This window comes from Rhinolophus ferrumequinum, chromosome 9 (assembly GCF_004115265.2).
Source record: "Rhinolophus ferrumequinum isolate MPI-CBG mRhiFer1 chromosome 9, mRhiFer1_v1.p, whole genome shotgun sequence".
Taxonomy (NCBI): domain Eukaryota; kingdom Metazoa; phylum Chordata; class Mammalia; order Chiroptera; family Rhinolophidae; genus Rhinolophus; species Rhinolophus ferrumequinum.
In genome coordinates, this window is record NC_046292.1 from 7,903,367 (window position 1) to 7,923,830 (window position 20,464).

Here is a 20,464-nt window from a genome sequence, read left to right on the forward strand (position 1 = left end):
GCGCAGTCCCGTGTTCGCTGCTCGGCCCTCGGCTGCGTTCGGCTTCCGCAGGCGCTCGGCCCGGAGCCCCTCGGTCCCCGCCCCGCCGACCGGACAGGTAAGACCAGGCCTTGGTCCGCCCCCGGCCCCGCCCTCCCGCCTCACCTGGCTGCGCGCCAGGACAAAGGTGGGCTACCTGGCGCGCTCAGTGGCGGAGAGCGCGGGGGACTTAGGCTGGAGGTGAGGATGCTGCGTTCTTCCCTGACCTACCGGCCCTCGAACCCGTCCGTCCGTCCGCCTCTTCGGCTCCTCGCCGCCTCTCCCCTCGGCTCCTGGCTCTGCTCCCGGCCCCTCGTCCGCGCACCGTTCGCCGGACACTCACTTTTCCACGCTGACACTCTGCCTCGCACGCGCCCTCGCCGCCCTCTCGGGGTCGCGGCTCTCGCCCACTACCCTCCTCGGCACTGGCCTTCTCCCTCTAGTACCCGTTCTCTTTGTCTCTCTGTCTCTGAGTCTCCTGGTGGTCTCTCAGGCCAGGAACCCCAGTTCGCCACCGTTCGAAGAAGCTTCGAAGACTCCCTGAGCCCGGGTTTGCCCTCCTGCTCCTTTCGAGGCTTCCCAGGGGACTGGGGTGTGTTGCGGGGGGAAGGGGCCCTGGGGTGCGCCCCCCGTCGGCACCGCCATTGGCTCCGCGCCCTCGAATTAGGCCGGGACCAGTACCTCGCCCTAGCAACCCCGACGGCACTGAACACCCTTCTTTGGCTCCCACGCAGCCAGTCTCCCTCTCCAGTGCGAGCTTTTCTCCATCAGCGCGCTGGGGTTCTCAGCCGCCTGCGGGCGCCGGGTTTGCGACCAGAAGGTTCTTGGGTTTCCCGCCAAGTCTTCTTTAATTCCTCCACTGGGGCTCCCTCGGCCTTCGCCTCTGTCGGGTCTCTCCAGCTCAGCGCACTTCACGCTGCCCACCTCCCAGCCTGGTGGCACGCACAAAAGGTGCCCCGGTGTTGGTTTAGTACCATCCCTCTGGGGTCGGGCAGACAGGCTCTGGGAGTAACTTGGACAAAGGAACACATTTCGTTGAGCCTGTGACCCCTTCATAAACCGGCATCAAAATAACGCCTACCTACAGAAATGTGTTTGGAAACAAGGAAACAGCAGGCTGGATACCAGCACAGTACACTCACAGGGACTCGTGAAGGGAGTCTACAGCCCCCCGGGGGGGAGGGGGGACAAAATGGATCAAAAATTCAAGGCTTTGAGACACTGCAGAGAAACCTGACTGTAGCCCTCTTCCACATCACTACCACCCCCAAAAAAACCATACAGACATTTGCATTCTTACAGTCACTCTTCTTTCTCTCCCTCTCCCTCTGCTTGTTCTAAAATCAGAGTTTAAACATCAGGTGAAAAGGGTCTCTGCTTTCAAAATGAGATCAGTGTGGCTGTCGCTGTTGCCAACACCTGGTCATTTATCATGAGGCATCCAGGTGACTCATCCCCAGTTCTGAACCTCTGTCTTGCAATGATTTCTTTTTCAATGGCACTAGCTCACACACAAGCCCTTCCTTTTCCCCTGGGGGGATCTCCTTCCTGGACCCGGAACCTGCTGTATAATCTCCCAGACCCTCTGACCATCATTTACGTCGCCATAACAGGTAATACACCACCCCAGGAGTTTGCAGTGATGTGAGCTAAGTGGCTTAATGAGGCCAACTCCAGAAGAGGGAAACCTCCCACCTGGCGAGTTCCAGGTTCTCCTGGCTGAGTTTTTGTTTTCAGCCACAGCCAGGGCTGACATCTAGAGCCTTTCTCTTTAGGATGGCAAGAATGGGACTGGAGCACACACACCCCATTCAGCCTCCTGCTCAGGATCCTGCCTGGCAGACGGGACCAACTCGAGCAACCCAGGGCCTTCCACCATCTCTGCCCCTGCCTTCTCGTGCCATAGCCTTCCTCGGGGAAAGCCAGCTGAGCAGCCCCTGTGACCCCTAGGAACCTTATTCAGAGTGTCCTTGCTCCTCACCCACATGAAAATGAGGGTACCTTCTCTTCCTGCTCACCATTCAATCCACCCTTCTCCCCAGCCGTTATCCCCTCCATGGCTCTCGGTTGCCACTAAATTAACTGCCCTGCCTGCCTCCCACTACACTCCCATGCACAGCTGATCTAACTGTCTTCCTGCCCTGACTTCCTCTGAGTTTTTATAGGGCTCTTCCCTCTATCCGAAATGCCTCCCCTGCCCTGTGTGCAGTGGAAGTCTGCCCTCTTTGGTCAGATGTCCCTTCCTGTGGGAAGCCCTCCGGGTCCCCCTGCCTCCCTGTCTCGAGGTCTGCACTTCTCTGGGCGGGTCTGGGTCTTGTTCCACCTGTCATCCCCGGACCTGGCCCACAGTACGTGCTCTGCACACTTGTTCTAGTCAATGGAATGAGACAGGATTGAACTAAAACTTGTAAGCTGCAGGTTATCCCTGGGTGCTACTGGGTCCTGCTGGCCAGGCTTGGAGCAAAAGACAATGGCTGGGGAGAATGGAGGGGGAGCAAGCCGCCTGGAATATCCCTGTGGTTCTGGCGGCTCTGCATCCCTCTGGAAGGTGAGGATGATTTCTGTGACTGATTAGAGCAGAGGAAAAAGACTGGACGGGGAAGCGACTGCCCAAGTCCAGCAGAGTGGGTTTGAATCCCAGCTGATCGCTTAGCAACTATGTGCCTGGGAGGGAGTTCCTTCACTTGGCTCAGCCAGGACTGTGGCTGCCCTGGGATTTGCATCCTGACCTCCCTGTATCCACAGCCTAGGAAGAGGAGACGCTCCCAGCAGAGAAGAGTCCGGGGCGTGTTCCCAAGGAGTGCATCATACAAGCACCCCTATTCTGACCCTTTCAGGCCCACTGCTTGTCCTACCCCAGCCCTTCCTCTCAAGTGGGCCTCTGTGGCCAGTGGAGTACAGGCCTCCGAGAAGGTGACTGAATCCTTGCCACTAGAGACCCTGTCCCCTCTCCCGCCAGGTCCCAGCTTTGGCAGCCCCCACACCGCAACACCATGGCCTGGCACTGATCACCTGTACACATCCCTGGATGTGTGTGGGGGTGTGAAGGATGAGACCCCTGCTTAAAACCAGATCAGCTGGGATGAACTAATTTGAGAACCCACAAGTGTTTAAGGGCGCTCTTTGTGTCAGGCTCTGAATTAAGGCCCCCAGCATGTGTCATCCCTGCAGTCATGGCATCTGTCACTGAGTGTAGCACGAGGAATGGCCAAGACCCTGCCTTTGGAGTCAGATGGCCATGGGTACAAATCTCAGCTCTACCACTTACTCTACTGTGCAACCTTGGGCAAATCCTCCAGATCTTTGTCCCAATGTTGAGTCATTTTTGCTATTATTATCTGAAAAATATTGTCTACCTCACAGGGCTAAGTTAGATCATGCAGCTAAAGCTCTAGACCTAGCTTAGTAAATGCTCAATACATGATACGCAGACAAACATACTCATCTTTCAGATGTGGGACTGAAGCCCAGAGAGGTTAATTGACTTGCCCAGGGTCACGCAGCTATTAAGTGCTGGAGCCAGGATTCATACCCAGGCTTGTCTGACTCCAGGGGTCTTTCCACTCTACACTGGCCTCTGCCAGAGCTGACAGCCAGCATTTTGTCACTTGATGATTAAGTGATGGGTCTGACTAAACAGCAAGTGATGTTAAATTGTCTGAGAAGCAAGATAATGAAGTTTGGGGACTAGGTGGCCTGGAGAGGAGCCAGTACCTATAACATATAGCAGGAGGTAGGACTACGTCTCCGGAGGTGGGGGTGGGAAACTGGGGGAGAGGAGTACAAAGGTCCGGGTGGGTGGGGCCTCTGAGGAGCAACCCCCCCCAACAACATCCCTTCACAGGGAGGTGGGGGTGGGAATTCCCAAGGCTGCTGTTGGCAACAATGAAAGCAGATGGGGCTGCCCCGGTGGGGGAAGCCAAACCTCATTTGCCAAGACAATGGCCCCCCCCAGGCTGGCCTGGGCCTGTCCTGCCCTGCCCCATGGAAACCATCGATCAGCCCACCGAGGACTAAGGATGTGGCCACCTGCGCCTGCCCCCCTGCCCGCACAAATACACAGATGCTTCCAGGAGCCGCCTCCCCAACTCCTGCTCTCTCCCCTCCTCATACTAACAAGTTGCCGTTTGTTGCGCCCTTACTGGGTACCACTCACTTCACATAACTTACCTCCCCTCATCCTCACTCCCACCAGCGTCTTACAAGAGAGGACACTGAGGTTCAGAGAGGTTAGATGACTTGCCCAAGGTCACACAGCTCTTCTAATCTGCTGAGTGGGGCTCTCGCACGGCTCAGCTCAATGGGTTCGGGTTGACATCTGAGTGTTTGAATCAGTAATTGTTATGTCTGCTTGAATCCTTCATTAGACCTGTGGCCTCTGCCAGGTCAGAGTGGGGACACCTGGAGGGCAGGGACTGTGTCTTTGCCCCAGATTAAAAGCACCCTCCAGCAAAGAGGATGTTTTCCCTATTCTGGGAACTTCCGAGGCCAGAATTGTGTCTTTCCCGTCAGAATGGGAAACCCCTAAGAGCAGCAACAGTTTCTCCTCCTTTAGACTGGAGGCTTCCTAGGCAGGGGTTGCTGTTCTTGCTTAGTCTAAGAGTGCCCTGAGGGCAGGAGTGCCCTCTCTCTCTCTCTCTCTCTCTCTCTCACCAGTTTAGGAGTCCAAGGCAAGACCTGGCTCTTCCCTGTCACACTGGGACCTCCGCAGGGCCAGGGCTGTTTTCCCCAGTCAGACTGGCAATATCCAGGAGGAGGGACCCTGTGTCCCCCTTCAGATTAGAGCAGGTTCCCTTGCATGGCTTCCAGGTCCTGCACCTGGAGAAGCTCAGCAAATGGTGACCACCTGGCGTCACTCTCCCCAGCAGTTTCCATTGTAAAGAAGCACCTGGTGCTCCGCAGGTCGAGAGGCAGAGATCTGCACAATGTTCTGTGGAGGGGTTGGGGGTCTCTGAGACCTAGGGGGGGGCTGAGAGGTTCCTTCCTATTGGACAGGTGGCATTTTGGGGTGTGCAGAGCCTCAGGGAGGCAGAGAGATGGGTAGGGAATAGCTCATGACTGTCAAGACCCCAGCTGTCGACAAGCACCTCCCAGGGCAGCTTTTTCAAGTCTCACCTACCGCAACTACACTGCTTGGGCTCCATCCTTTCCCAGAACCACACACACAGCACACAGGAGTGTTGACTTCCTAAATAGTCAAATCTCACGACAGGCTAAGAATCCCATGTCACAGATAGGGTGTGATGGTGGGAGGGGATAGAGGGATAAAGTCTAGTCCCAAATTGCCTTGGAAAGAGCCCAGCCCGTGAATTTAGGATTCACCCACCTATCCCCCACTCTCATCTAGAATATATTTTGATTGAACAAGCAAAATTAGTACCCATTTTTCAGCCCTGGGGGAATAAGTTATCTCCCCCAAAAGAAGACAGGAATCTGCTCCCAAGGGGGCAGGAGCCCTGAAATCCTCCAACTGGAATTCCAGGTTTGTGGAGCTGACTGCAGTGTGGCCCCGCTCTTCTAAAAGTGGATGGAGGCCTGGGGATGGCGGGCTCCATCCTTTAATTCCAGCCATTCCAGGAAGTGTCCAATCAGACGACGATGAGGTGTCAAAGGGACGAGTCCGGCGGGTGAATTCCAACTTAGAGCATCCGTGAAATCTTCATGGAAGTGTGGGGATATAACATCACAGAGGATCTCTGCCTCTAACAAAATCTGCCCTGAGAACTAGAATCGGGGATCTGGGCATGCAATCGCGGCCCACAGACTCCCAGGCTTGGAGTGTGGAGGGCTGAGAGTGGGGTGACAGTTCTTTACATACGAAGGAGTTGTTCATCTTGTCTGCTGTGTGTGTCGTACGTATGTCCACTGAAGAGTTTTAAGCTGGAGAGCTAGTGATCAGATTTGTTCTGACCATGAAGCGGAGAATGTTTTGGTGAAAAGCAGGGGCCAAGGCAAAGAGCAGCCTAGGAAGCTGTTGCGTTACCTGAAGCACGCAGGGACCTCAGAGAGAGTTTTGTGACAAGGCGGCACCCACCTGGAGGCTGGTCCTGCCTGAGGCTGCTGCTCTGAAAGACAGATTTCAGCTTTTAGTGCCAAGTCCCTGGAAGGGAAGTTGTGAGGTGCTCAGCTATACCTGGCAGGCCAAGAAACCCCAGGTCCACGGAGAGCTCATCACCTGGGCCCGAGAAGATTGCTCCAGAGTCAGGCAGCCCAGGTGTTTGGGCTAAGTTTGGCTTTTCTTAAGGGAGCACCATCTCCTTGGAGCTGTTTCGTGGCCTCTCCGGAGTCAGAGGTCCCTTCGCATCCACGTTTCGCAGAGGGCGGCGGCCTTCAAGTTCCTTATGAGCTGGAGAGGGTTAGGGTATCTCCTGGGGAAGGATCATTTCAAGATCTGAGCTGTGGCCAGAGAAGTAGCAAAAATTAGGACCCCTCCCTGTTCAGCCCCCACCCCCACCCCTACTCCAGCACCCTGCATCCTTTTCTTAAGATCTTTTGCAAGACAGAAGTGCCCCAGTCAGGCCATCAGCCTGAGGGTCGGGCACAGAGAGACGAACAGAGAGCAAGGCAGGTGGGGGCGGGGCGTTGGCCCTGGAATGGGGTAGTTAATATGTGTTGTGTTTTATCTTTTAACATTCATGAATACGTCCTCTGAATTCATGCTGCCTCAATACATGTCTCTAGCCCCTGGGGACTCACTCCAGACCCTGGAGGATGGTATCTGTCATCCCTTCCCACAGGGGACTGTCAGCTGGACAGACAGACAGACGGAGGAGTCTCGTCCCAGTGGATCATGAATTCCCAGCTTCCCTTGGCACACATTAGGATCATCTAACCTAATGATCCAGTGGTCTCCTTCCTCTGTTCCCACTACCCCAAGTTTTTTGAGCCGTGCAGATGATTTCCCATGCAAATTTATCAATAATCCCAATACATAAAACCAATACAGGCAGCGTTTATGAGCCGTGTAGCACCCCACACCACCACCAATCTCTCCCCCAAATCACAATTTTCTCCATCTTCTGCAGATGTTCAGGTCCTACTTACAGTCAGACTCGAACTTCTACCTAGAGATGCTGTGTGACCCCTGTTTTGCCCTCAGTTTACAACATTGCCTTATTTTAAATCAATGAGAAAAAAAGAAGCTGTCCCCAGTGATGTAAAAGAATGCAATGGGTGTCGGTTGCACTTGTCGATAAAAGACGGAAACTCTAACTGGCCTTGATTACTCGTGTCCAGAAAATTCTGGAGCAGTAAGTGAGTAGTTGCAAATGGCAACAGTTCTTCTTTTAATCTGCTCACCTTGCGTCCCTGGAATATTCTTCACTGACCCAGGAGCAGCCTAAGTTATGGGGCTGTGCCCCTGTGAAAATTGGGTAGAGAATGCATTTGAGAGTGTGTTGTTTTTACTACAGTTTTCAAAATAGTTGAAAAACTATTTTTAAAAAGTGAGGTTAGAAGCAAATGCTTAGAGACCCCTGAAATATCTGTACCCAGTACAGTGGGTCAAACGTGTCCCTTTCACACAGGAGGAGACCCAGGGTTAGGAAAGGGGGTTGATGGGCCAGGTTCTCCCAGTGGGTGATTGTCTGGCTCACAGCCTGGACTGAGTACCATAATCAGCATCACTGATATCCCTGCCCCTGCCCCCGGATTCCCATCGGACTCCTCTCAGCCAGCCCTACTCCCACCTCCTGCCACCCCCACCCCCACCCCACCCATCATGCAGCAGGTGAGCTGATCAGCAAGGCAGGAATGCGGGACCTACAGCTGTCCTGGGATACCGGTGGCAGCTCCACTGTTGTCAGCCAGGCGGGTGGGGCAAGAGCCTCCCTAGTCTCGTGTACCCCCCACCCCAAATGCAAGGCTGTTGGGGGGAAGGGCTCAGGAACCAACGTGAGCTCCAGGCTGGATGAATTCCCTTAATTTGCGTGTGATGCTACTTCCTGGCGGCCTTCTGGATGGAGACAGCCCCGCAGCTCTACTCTCCCGCATTGTGTGGGGACAGATAAGGGCATGAGATACGCCCCTTTCCCTACTTTGGTCAGTTTCCCCTTCCCAGCTGCCAGTGGCTGGTCTCCCCTGCTGGGTCCTGCCTGCACGCTCCGCAATGACAGGAGAGTACATGGGGGAAGCAGGTGTCCCCTGTGCACTGGTGCAGAGAGAACCCAGGCTTTGCCACTCACCAGTCGTGTCACTGTGGATGTGTGGCCTACCCTCCAAGAGCCTCCTTGTAAAAAGGTGGAAAATGACCTGCCCTGCAGAGCAGTTGAAAGGATTCGATAAGAAATGGACAAAATAAGCGTGTAAGCCTGGGCTTCCCAGCTGCTCACCGAGTGGCGGCTCCTATTACTGATTTCCTTTGTTTTGCTTTGCTTTCAATGAGTCACTATTAGGTCTCAGTTGTGAGAGCACCGTCTCTGGGTTGTGGGTGGTCCTGAGGTCCCTTGACAACTCTTGTGGGGCAACTCCAAGCTGTTGATTGTCCCCAATGTGGGGAGTGCGGGGATCAGACCCAGCCCGAGAAGAGCGGGCTTCGTGAGCCAGCCACAGGCAGAACCATCCATGGCTGATGGGAGGTGGGGGGAGGAGGGGCGCCTGCTGCCCCTTTTCCCTTGGATGTTTGGCGCTTTGTGACGCAGTTTCCAACTGGCTTCCAGAGCGACAGAAATGGGTTGGAGCCCTTCATCACTGTGGATCCTTGGCACGACTTCTGTAGCAGCTCATGTTTTCTGAGTGGCTCTTTCCCAGACTTGCATCTTGGTGGCTGGGCTGTGCCAAGATCTGCGTAAGCCCCATGGACTTGGAGAGAGAGATCCAGGCATGCGTCAGGGCAAAGTGGTGCCAGGTCCCCCAGCCCTCACTCCAGCATTCTCTGTCTCTGTCTCTGTCTCTGTCACACACATACACTCTGAGAAGATATTTACGATCTTCTGCTCAGGTGTCAGTTCAAATGTACTCAATCTACCTCCATTCCGATCCGTAGTTATCAATGCCTATTATTTTCAGGGTCCTACAGATCTGATAGGAGCAGAGTAAAAAGTGGGACAGAGCCCCCTAGGATCTTCCTGTCTAGTCAGGGGCTTTAACAAAGGCTGATCGCCCAGCGTGAAATGGCACATGAGGTCTTCAAGAGCTGGGCAGAGCTGTGTGCGAGCACGGAGGAGGGAGCATATCTAATTGTGGGAGTGAACAAGGCTTCCTGTATGAGAGGACATTTGGGATGGGGCCCAGAAGATGGGCAGGATTTGGACACAGAGAGATGAGGGTGGAGGGGAGAGGTTTCCAGTCAGAGGGAACGGCCTAAGGGAGAATAGAAACAGGAAAGATGGGATGTGTTCGGGGGCCCAGGAAATTGTTTGTATTGGCTGTGAAGGGAAAGAAATAGAAGTCAGTGCTGCAAAGCTAGATTGGGGCCACATTATATAAGGTCTTAAGTGTCAAAGTGCGGAGTCGGTGGTTAAAAGGGAGGACCGTAGGGAGCCACCGACAGTTTTGAGCAGGAGCGGGTCATGATCAGAGTTATCTGGCAGCAGTGTGGTCTGGGTCTGGGGGAAGGATGTTACTAATAAACTCTGGGGGAGAGAGATGGCCCCCTCTGGGTGTACCAGCATTGCACACTGAAATCCCCTCTCCCCTGCCCCAGGCAGGCTGAATGCATGATTCATGGGATATGAAGGGCAGGAAGGAACAAAGATGGCCCAGCCTGGGCTTCCCAGGGTCCCAGGACACACCAGGCAGGGATAAAAGGAAGGCAGGGTAAACAGCGAGGAGGAGCGGGGTGTCGGGGGAGCTGTTTTCCATGTGTGAATGGAGCCATGGCCGTTGGCAGGGTCTTAGCGATAGGACTTCAATAGGAGAAAGAGAGACAGACGGCAAATTCAGGTGGGGTCGTGACAGGGGTGGGGGGTGGGCTGCATCTCCTGGCCCTGCAGGAGAGAAGCTGTCCTGAGACCAGTGCCCAGGCTGGTCACCGAGCTCAGAGGCTGGCTCTTGTGTGGCCACCGGGACAGCACGCTGCCTGTACACTCCCCAGGGTCTGCCCATTCCTCCCCCCTCTGCCAAATCTCTTGCCTGCACTTTTTGGGTGTCCTGCCTTGCTCCCCCTCACCCTAGGATGGGGATTCCATTCACTGGCCAACACCTCAAAAGTTCCCTGTTGATGGGGGCACTCTGGGGGTTTCTCCCAGGCGATGAGTGTCCCTGCAAGACAGAAGGACAGGGCTGGCTTGCGGACAGCATCAACAGACTCAGAGCCTTTCTCAGACACAGGGAGGGGAGGGTGAAACCTGGCAAATGCCAGCCTGCAGACTAGCCAGCACGTGACTCAGACCTGGAAACAGGGCTTGAGGGGTCCCTCGGAATGGAACAATGTTTGACTGACCACCCTGTAAAATGGGCCCCCTTCTCCTGGCCGGCCATCTCGGGAGTATGGGCCGGCTGCATGAGCCCCAGCCTCCGGAGTCCTCCTTACGGAAAGGCCAGAGGAGCCTCCTGTTGAGGGTGAAGTGGCCAGGAAAGTAGGCCAGGGCTGCAGAGTTAATCGTCTTAGGAATGCAAGGATGTGTGATGACACAGGGCTGTCACAGGCCCATCCCAGTGTCCCACACGGCTCCCTGAGGCTCACCAGGATGTGCGGTGGCTCCCGGGACAGGGGACAGGGGACAGGGAACGAGATGGGAAGTGATGGGACAGCGTCTTTGTCTCAATACATGGTTCTAGGAAGAACAGAGTGGAGGACAGTGGAGGCCAGAGCCTGGGCTTCCCAGGGTCCCAGGACACACCAGGCAGGGATAAAAGGAAAGCAGGGTAAACAGCTAGGAGGAGTGGGGGGTCGGGGGAGCTGTTTTCCTCCCTTCACCCCCCGCAGCCCTCTCAGAGTGGGTCAGCCTGTCTGGCCCCAGGCCCCCTCTCCCTCTTGCCCTCCCTGCCCATGTCAAGGCCCCTTAGTCAGGGTTGGCTAAAAGTGAGCCTGGGGTGTGATGGCCAAGTGAGAGGGCTGGAGGGAGATGTGGGAATCCTCACGGGCCCACCAACCTTTCCTCGGCCCTGGGCAATTACGTGGCCACAGATCACAAGGAAACGTTGTGTAAGCACTTTTGTGAGCCTCATGGAATACGCAGGAGGCCTCGGGGAGTCCATAAAATTCAATCAGCCTGGTGAACCTGGTGCCGAACTTGTCTGGATGCAGAGAGACAGGTGCAAGGGTGGGCACTGGGGGGTGGGGCTGCAGGGGATGGTCTCCAGAGTCCGGCAGACACCCCCACCATCCCCCAGCCGCAGGCCTCCTTAGTTCCAAAGTCATCTGGACCGGCCAAAGCTCCAATTCTTCCTCCGGTGTGAGAAGGGGGGAGAACAGTGGGTCTCCTGAGGAGGCCCCGATTCGGGTGAAGAATCGGGGGCTGTCAGCTCACCCTACCCTGCAGGGCCAGAGTCAAGCATCCAGAGTCCTTCAGCCCAGCAGGGACACTGCTGCATCAGAACCCTTGGAAGGAAAGAAAAGAGTGAGGACAAAACACGGCTGTCCCAGGACAGCCACTTAGGGTTCAGAGCACAGGCATAAAAATGACATGAATGCCACTTGCTCAGTGTGACTTCACCTCTCTGAGCCTTAACTTCCCCTTCAGAAAATAGTAGGAGCCACTCCAGAGAGTTGTTGAAAGGACTAAGTGATATAAATTCACAGAAAGCGCTGCACACGACTCCTGCCTGTGGCACGTGCTCAAACGCTATTATTCTGTTTGTTTGATTAGACTCTGAGTCAAGTCTTGGGGACTAGAGGCCTATTTCTGAGCTTGAAAGGACTCAGCTCATTCTAGGGGACTCAAAGGGCAGAGGTTTACGTGGAGAGAGGAATTCTAGGCTGATCTGGAAGCCGGATGCTGTTAGACTATTTAAACCAGGAGTTCTCAGCCTCAGCACGGTGGTCTTTCTGGGCAGGTGAGTCTGTGTCGTGGGGGGCTCCTCTGCATCTTAGGGTATTTAGCAGCAGCCCTGGCCTCCATCCAGCCGAGTCAGTCATGCTGCCCAGTTTTGACAACCAAACATGTCTGCAGACATTGCCAAATGTCCCCTGGGGACCCAAGTTCCTTTCTAGCCTTGTTGAGAAACACTGGGCTGTAATAATGGGAGTGAGGGGATTTGGGAGCAGGGAAGTGGGGGAGGAGGGCTGCCGAGCTGCCCCCTTATATGCTGCTTTCCCTTGCAGGGAGAAGCCCATGGCTGGGACCACCACCCACGTTGCCCCCATGCTGTTCCTCGCCCTCCTGGTGCTCCTGGAGCTGAGCCTGGCAGGCTCCCTGGGACCTGGAACCCCTGCTCGGAACGTCCCTGAGAATCACATCAACCTCCCGGGCCCAGCACTGTGGACGCCTCAGGCCAGCCACCACCCCCGGCGGGGCCTGGGCAAGAAGGAGCGGGGCTCCGGGATGCCTGGCCGGGCCCAGGAGGGGGCTGTGGTCACCTCCACAAGGCAGGCCTCCAGGCTGCCAGGGGCAGGGGCCCTGCTCCCTGGGAAGAGTCCTGCAGGCCTGCTGCAGGACAAGAATCTGCTCTTGGGGCTGGCACTGCCTTACCCTGAGAAGGAGAACCGGTCTCCAGGGTCAGAGAGAGTGAAGAAACGTGGCAGAGAGCACAAGAGACGCAGGGAGAGGTTGAAACTGCACAGAGGTAGCTGGAGGTCTGGGAGGGGCTGGGGTCCTACAATGGAAAGGAGGGGCAGGGGGTAGGAAGGGAGAGGGTTCAGATCCAAATAGCCAAGGGGATTTCAGGGGCAGGCTGGGAGTGTCAATGGCGTGAGGTCCCTGGGAGGACATCCAGAGGTCCAGAAGGAAGCAGGTAGTGGTCACCCAGAGGTTGCAGGGTGGGGAGGCTATCTCACAAAGTCAGAGGGATCTGGTAAAAGGAGGAGGCTGGGAATGACCTGGGAGTGGAGCGTGGGAGGAAGAGAGGGATATGTTGCAACAGAAGCTCGGTCTTATCAGGAGTTGATCCTCATAAGTTAGGAAGTTCTATTTTGTATCTGACCTAAATCCATCCACTGTAACTCCTGAGTAGAAATGGACCAGTTCAGTGCCCTGCAAGTGTATCACTTAATCAACTCTGACGCATAGAGCCGGGTCTGAGAGCTCAGACTCTGAAACCAGATGTGCCCAATTCAGATCCTGGCTCCACCACTTCCTAGCTGTGTGGCCCTGGGCAAGTCACCTTTCTGTGCCTCAGTTTCTCCCTCTACAAAATGAGGATAATGGCCCCGTCTACACTCAGTCTAGATTTGGAGACAACTTGATGTGTAGAGTGCTGAGAATGGTGCCTGGAGAGTGGCAGGGACAATGAGCAGTTGTTACCGATTAATTCTCAGCTTTCTCGCGATGCTGAACCAGTGTCCTCCAACCTGGACACGGATGTCCCAGGAGAGGCATCACATCCTTATTCTTCCTGCCTCTGCCCTGTTTGTTTCATGGGGTACTCCCCACCCCCCACAGCCCTCCTCATCTTCCTCTAAGTTTCCTCCACATTCTCAAATCCCTGTGAGCGTCTAGCTGCCCACTGGCCCCAGCCTCCCCCTCCCTTTGCCCGTTCAGCCTCTGAACAAACTGTCGCAGCAGCTCCACCCCGCTGGCTCCTCCCAGGTCTCACCTGGCCTGCAGCCCAGGTAGACAACCTCAATTTCCAAGACTCTTCATATGACAAGACTGCCTCTAGGGGCAGGTCTAGTGCTAAAAACGTGGATGAAGTGGGGGTTTTGCAGGAAGAGGGTGGTGGAGCCTCAGCCCCACTTCCTCTGCAAATAGCTGCAGCTCGCTTCCCTGCCAGGCCTACTCAGAACCCCCAAGTGGGCAGAATACAGTTGGCAGGTGGGGAGGGGGGTTAGCTTAGACTCTCAGCATCCCATTCCCTGGAGGTCATGTGTCAGGTTGGGGCGGGGAGCCTGGCATCCTTGAGGACAAACCAGAGGGCACACACGGAGCTGGACTCAATTCGGCTCAGCTCCAGCCACAGTGGGCAAGGGGAGGCGGGGACGTCAGAGGTCTGGAGGCCAAGCCCAGCCCCAGCCCTGCTGGCCAGTTGTGAAGCCTGGAAAATGAATGGAGCGGATTTGATGGTCCCTAAGTCCCCTTTTTATTCTCTGGGATTCATTTCTGGAGGGTGAGATGAGCCCAACTGACCCAACTAACCTTAAAGTCATATCTTATCTGAGAAAAAGAGGCAAGGATGAGCCCGGGCCCTCCAATTTCTCTCAAAGCCCCTTTGTTCCCGACTACCCCAACCCTGCCCAGACATACTCACCCTACCTCATGCCCATGTGTCTTGGAAGGTGGCAACGGTGATTAAAAGTATTGACTTTGCACTCAGGTGGACCTGAGTTCGAATTCAGACTTCAACACGCTCTAACTGTGTGCCCTCAGGCAAGTCACCTAATCTCTCTGTGCTTCAGTTTCCTCCCCTGTGGATAAGGCAGAACACCCACCTCCCAGAGCTCCTGCAAAGGTTAAATAAAATGACACTTGTAAAGCAGGATCAGACGTAGTACGACAGGGTTCTCACACAGCAGGTGCTCAGTACAGAGGGTGAGGCTTACCAGGACAGTAGGAAGCAGTCACTTGTGTGTCATAAGCTTGGCTCTCTCCTCCCAGCCTTTTCAAAGGCCACTCTCTCTGCAATGCCTCTCAGCTTCATCACATTGCTCCGCTACTCAGATTTCACCTCCTCCAGGAAGTCTTCCATAGTTATTCCTATTAGTTCCCGTTTGTTCCACTTAACACCCTGGCTGCGTTCAGCCAACCGAGACTTGGACTTCCTGGAATGTTACTTTAGAGGGAGAATCCTTGGGCTGTCTCCCCAGCAACACTGCAAATTCATCCAAGACATTCACCCACCTCCAGTCCCCCGTTTCCACCTCCCCAGGAGGGTAGGGAGCAGGGATGTTTGCTGGGCCAATGACTTGTCACAAGGTCCCTGCTACCCCTTTGTCTGCAGCAGGAAATGTAGGTTCTGCTTTGGGTGATGAGCGGTAGCAAACAGATAAAGCCCCTCTGTTTCCTGCTCTGTGTCTCAGGCCAAGGCTTGGTCCGAGGTCCCAGCTCCCTGAGGAAGAAGGTGGAGCTCTCCGAAGACCAGGTCCTGGATGCCGTGATGGAGGACTCCTCCACAAGCCTGGCCCCCACCATCCTCTACCTCACCACCTTTGAGGCAGCACCTGCCACGAAAGAATCCCCGATCCTGCCTGTCACGTCTCTGTGGCCCCAGGTAAGGGGCTTCAGAAGGACCTTGGAGCTAGAAGAGTCCTTGAGACCACATCATGTGGCACAGGAGTGGGATGGAATTGGTGAAAACCACCGGGATTGGCTGGATACCAGGTCTCCTAATGGCCGTCAGCCCAGGGGGGCGCTCTGTCCTAGAAGGGCTGCCACTGTCCCGGAGAAAGTGGTCCTGGGAGCTCACTCGAGGGGCAGCCAAGGAAGCCAGTGCCAGCTCAGCACACTGGGCTCTGCATCGAGAAGGCCCTTGGGGGAGAATTTTATACATACCAAAAAGTACAGAGAACAGCAATATAAAAAATTATGTCCCCAGGACCCAGAATTAACAAGCATTAGTTAACACTTAACATCTGTTTCACACCTTTAAAGGAGATGTAGGGAGACAGAGAAGGCGAGTAAGTGTGGCTTTGAAGTGTTTTTCTTTTTCAAAATAATATTTAAAATGATCAATAAAATATATATGTAGAAGGAAAAAAACATTATTTTTCAGCAGTAGATCTTTCTCATTGTCTTTCCGGGTCTTGCACCCCCCGAGGTTCTGATAAAACCTGTGGACCACTCCCAGAAACACATGGCTCTCCATGCTGTCGCAGACCCCCTGAAGTCCATCCGTGGGGCACCCAGCCCTGAATGTTGCCTGTGTTGCCCACTGGGCAGATCCAGCCCCAAGACGGCTGGCCAGGGCTGTGCGTGGAACTGAACCGTGGCCATGGCCACAATGGTGCCACGGAGAGCTGACAACTCCTTCAGGGGAGAGGAGGGACAAGGAAGTGTGCGGGTGGCGTCCTCCAACTCCCTCGCCTGGGTGTAGAGACCCTGAGCAAGCATGACTGTCTTCCCAGCCCCGCCCTCAGAGGGTTTGATGGACAACTCCTCCGTCTGGGTCGGTTACCTGAAGGCACCATCCTGGCGGGCTGGTGGGTGCACGGTGAGAAAATTGTCTGAGTGGCCACCGGAGCCTGCGCCTCAGTGTCCCGGGGCTGGGATTCTATCAGAGGATGAGCTGGCTTCGGAGGTCCCCCTCCTTTGCCCTCTGACCCAGGGGCCCCACATTCCAGCTTCCACTTGTTGGGAGCTGCAGGTTCCCTCCTCTCCACCCACCTTCCGCAGGCGCAGCCGAGGCCTGACGGGGAGGTGATGCCCACGCTGGACATGGCCTTATTTGACTGGACTGATTATGAAGACTTAAAACCTGACGTCTGGCCCTCTGCGAAAAAGAAAGGTACGTCGTCCTACCCCACCACTCCCGCGCTTGGGCTCCCTGCCTCCCTCCACCACCATCTGTTGGGTCAGCCCAGCCTGACCTACAGATACTCCAAGTGGTGGGGCAAGGCATTGAGTCTTCCCGAGAATGGACACCCCAAATGGAAATGCTGCTATCAAGAGCTTATCACATACCAAACCCTTTCATTTTACTCTAAAACAAAAACAAAACGGTATGTCTGTACTGCTGCGGATCCCGTTTTAGAGAAGCCATCAGTTGAAGCCGAGTGTCCTAGCCACACTGTGGGAGTGGCAGTGTGAACACTCTGACACCTGCATCCGCGAGCTTAATCTCTCTGCTCTGCTGGCCTCAGCATCTGACCACAGATCTTTTTGTCCCCAGAGAAAAGCCGGGGTAAACTCTCTGGTGATGGTAACGAAACATCACCAGCTGAAGGGGAACCATGTGACCATCACCAAGACTGCCTACCAGGTACCAAAGCAGAATCGTGTTCAAGGCTGGGTGCTGGGGGCCCTGGGTGGGGTGCGCTGGACCTCCCCAGGTCCGTGAGGACGGCCTGCAGGTCCATGACCCTCTACGGATATGTAAGGAATAACGACTCCAGCTACCACTTTACTGAGAGCTGCTGTCGAACTTTATTGAATCCTCATAGTAACCCAGAGAAAGAGACCCTGTCACCCCCAGTGTGCAAGCCAGGAAACAGCCTCAGAGAGGCTGTGTCTCAGCCAAGGTCACATAGCTGGGAAGTGGCCCAAACCTGAGCCTGCCTGGTTCTTAACCACTGCCCCACGCTGCCTTTAGTCCGGGTGGCACTTCTCTTGACTTCTTCCTCCTAAAACCTGGTTGGGCTTAATTCTGTCCTTGTCCCATCATGACACTCCTGGGCTTTCTAGGGAGGTTTTTGATGACATACTCAGCAAGCGACCTGATGTTTTGTCTGATGCCCTGACCTGCTGGCCGTGGTTGGGTCAGTCTGGACCCCTGGGAAGCAGATACTGAAGAGGTGTTAGATGACAGGTTTATTCTAGGGGAGGGGAGGTAAGGCCTGTGAACAATAAAAGGGGGAGAAAGCAGAAATTAACGGGGAACACTGTGATGCAGTCTCGGCCGGCCAGTGGGGAGCTCAGAGCAAAGATTACCTCCAAGGGGAGACCCACCTTGGGCAGAGATGGCCAGGCCCTGGTACCCCGATTGGCTGGGGCTGCTCAGGGACATTGTGACTTTGGCCCAGGTGGCTCCTGAAGGTGCTGACAACTAGAGGCCATCAGCTAACTGTTCTCTTTGCTGCTGGGCAGCAAATGCCTTGGAGGGAGGTCTGAGTGACACACCTTTGTGGCACCATGCTTGTTAATCGGGTAGCCAGAATATTCTACGAAACAGCAATCGAACCAGCATTTGGCATTGTGTAAGCCAGACCACCAGCCAGACCACCAGCTCCCTGACAGGCTGTTTTCTTTCCAAACCATTGTTTTCACCCTGAGCAGAAAGAAAAGGCTAGAGTTTGGGCCAACTGGACGGTCACTCTGAGAGCTGGCTCTGTGGTGGGTGAGGCCCCGCCTTAAGCCTGCTTTGGAAAATCTCACTGCTTCTGGGAGGGGAGAGGGGCTTTAGTTTCCCCATCTGTCAAAAGAGGACGTTGGTGTCAATGATCCCTAAGGCTCCCCCACTCCACCCCACCCCCGCTCCAAGCTGACTCTACACCTGGCAGCCCCCAGCTGTTCTACCCGCTTTCCCTGAGAAGTGATCCCACACCACCTTTGCCCCTCCCGTGACCGATCAATAGCCCATCTGGGGCAGCTGGGGTCTCTGCCACATGCCCCCAGGGGCCTCAGCCTCGGCATCCATCGGTGGTTCCGGCTGGGAGTCTTGCACACCAGATGGCCCACCCTACTGGGGCACGGCCCTGCCACAGAGATGATGGATCTCCTGTCCAGTGGGACCGTGTGCAGCGTGGCAGGGAGGGTCCACTCAGCTTGGCTGACCATGTGTGCTTGCTGTGTTGGCAGGGACCTGCTGCGACCTGCGGGAGCATCTCTGCACACCCCATAACCGGGGCCTCAACAACAAATGCTTCGACGATTGCATGTGTGTGGAAGGTGAGCCTGGACTCCCAGGGGGTCCCTTGTGCTCTGAGAATCACGAAACCTCCCTTTCTCCTTGAAGCTGGTTCTGCACTGAGTGGGGGACACGATTTCCTGGCAGAGGGTGGACTGTGGGGCCTCCAGCGAAGGAGAGGATGGGAGAATCCCTTGGGAGCTGAAGCCGTGAGCAAGAACAGCTTTGCTCAGGGCCTTCCCAATCTGTGAACTCATTTAGTCTTGATGCTGGCATCGTTTCTCAGATTTGCTTTTCTCACCTCATGAAATACAAGCTGGCATGATTTCCCATGATCTGGAGGGAAGGGAGGAAAGAGGAGCCTATCTCTTTAAATAAGATCAAATCTGAGAAGGCTGGTGCTTCCAGGCCAGAATTCTATCTCAGGGGAGGCATTCCAAGTGTGATAACAGGGCTGGGGGGTGGATTTCCCAGCATGTCCCAGGGAAGGATGCACTTGGCTGGTTACCTCTTTAACTCCTCCGAGCTCCCACCTGGAGCAGCAGGTGCCTCCTGCCCAGGTGTGCCCAGGTATGCCAGGCTCTGTGCTAAGCATTTTCCTCCCATGGTCTCCTTAAATCTTCACAGCCATCCCAGGAAGGGAGCTATTATGATCCCCATTTTACATGTCAGCAAACTGAGGTTAAGTGACTTGCCCAAACTCACACAGCTAGAAAAGTAGGGGAATGTTTTTAATTTTGTATTCTGAAACATTTCAAATATATGCTAAGTAGTTAGAATAGTACTCAGAATAATGAACCCCCATTTTCCATCACCCAGCTTAAATAATTACCAACTCAGCACCAATCTGTGGCGTCTCTCCCCTTCCCTGTTCCCCCATTTCAATTTGACTTTGAAAGAACTCCTGAGAGTTTAGTGATATTTCGTCTATGAACATTTCAGTATATGTCTCTAAAAGATATCTACTCTTTTAAAAACAATACCAAAAATAAACAATAATTACTCAACAGCATTCAATATCCAATTAGTGTTCACATCTCCTACATGAGAGAATATCGTCTCAGTCCCTTTCTTAACCGTCCTGAGATGCGTGCCCTATTTTTGCTTATATTAGCCTCAGATATTATCTGCTATGAAAGCAATAAAGTAACATAGGTCTGATTATTCATTCATCCAGTCAGTCAAGAAATATTTGTTGAATGCCTACTATATGTCAGGTACTGTCCTGGACACTGGAGATTCAGCAGTGAAAAGAGCCGGCAAGTTTTGCACCCAAGGAGTCCATTCTAGTGAGATGAGTAGATAATAAGCAAATAAATAGATGTCTTCAGGAAGTAATAGGGCTGTAAAGAATGTAATCCAAAGGTCTGGGAGTTGTTTCAGAAGGGATGGACAGGAGTGGACAGTGGAACCAGCTACCTCAAGATGGGGAGTCTGGGGGCGGTGGTGGGGGGAGTCCCAGGCAAGAGGCAGGAACAAAGCAAGGACCTCGGGCAGGAACAAAGCTGGTGTGTTGAGTGGGCCTGGCACACAGTGGCCATGGGGAAGTGGCACAAGGGGAGGTGGGAGAAGCTGGTCAGAGACCTTGTCAGCCTTGTTTGATTTGTGATTGGAAACTGCAGGCAGATTTTAAGCAGGGGAGTGACATGCTCTGACTTAGAAGTTTAAAAGTTCTCTCCGGCTGCAGGGCTGTGGGGGGTAGCAATGGAGACAGAGGACCAGCTGGGAGGTGAGAGGGGATAGAGGCAGGCAGGGGCGGAAGGCGGGATGGATGCTGGCAAGTGGCCTTCTGGTACCTGTGTGCAGGGCCACGGCCCCATTTCACAGAGGAGGAGACTGAGGTACACAACAGGCGGGAGGCACTCCAGGAGGGAGCCCAGAACAGGGTTGGGACCAAACCTGTCCTTGG

The 20,464-nt window shown here is 54.6% G+C and overlaps 1 protein-coding gene across 2 annotated transcripts in view; it reads left to right on the forward strand.

Annotated features, from left to right (window-relative positions):
* DRAXIN (dorsal inhibitory axon guidance protein) overlaps window positions 1–20,464 on the forward strand; it is a 34,080-nt gene that overhangs the window by 7,569 nt on the left and 6,047 nt on the right. Inside the window, exons 1-6 of one of the 2 annotated variants that reach the window (XM_033114452.1) lie at window positions 10–97; window positions 12,224–12,684; window positions 15,074–15,264; window positions 16,386–16,497; window positions 16,882–16,971; window positions 18,507–18,596. In XM_033114452.1, the coding sequence (XP_032970343.1) occupies window positions 12,234–12,684; window positions 15,074–15,264; window positions 16,386–16,497; window positions 16,882–16,971; window positions 18,507–18,596 (934 nt within the window). In that variant the 5' untranslated portion in view covers window positions 10–97; window positions 12,224–12,233. Of the gene's footprint in view, window positions 1–9; window positions 98–12,223; window positions 12,685–15,073; window positions 15,265–16,385; window positions 16,498–16,881; window positions 16,972–18,506; window positions 18,597–20,464 lie in introns of those variants that run through there. The other variant, XM_033114453.1, reaches the window with a different exon arrangement.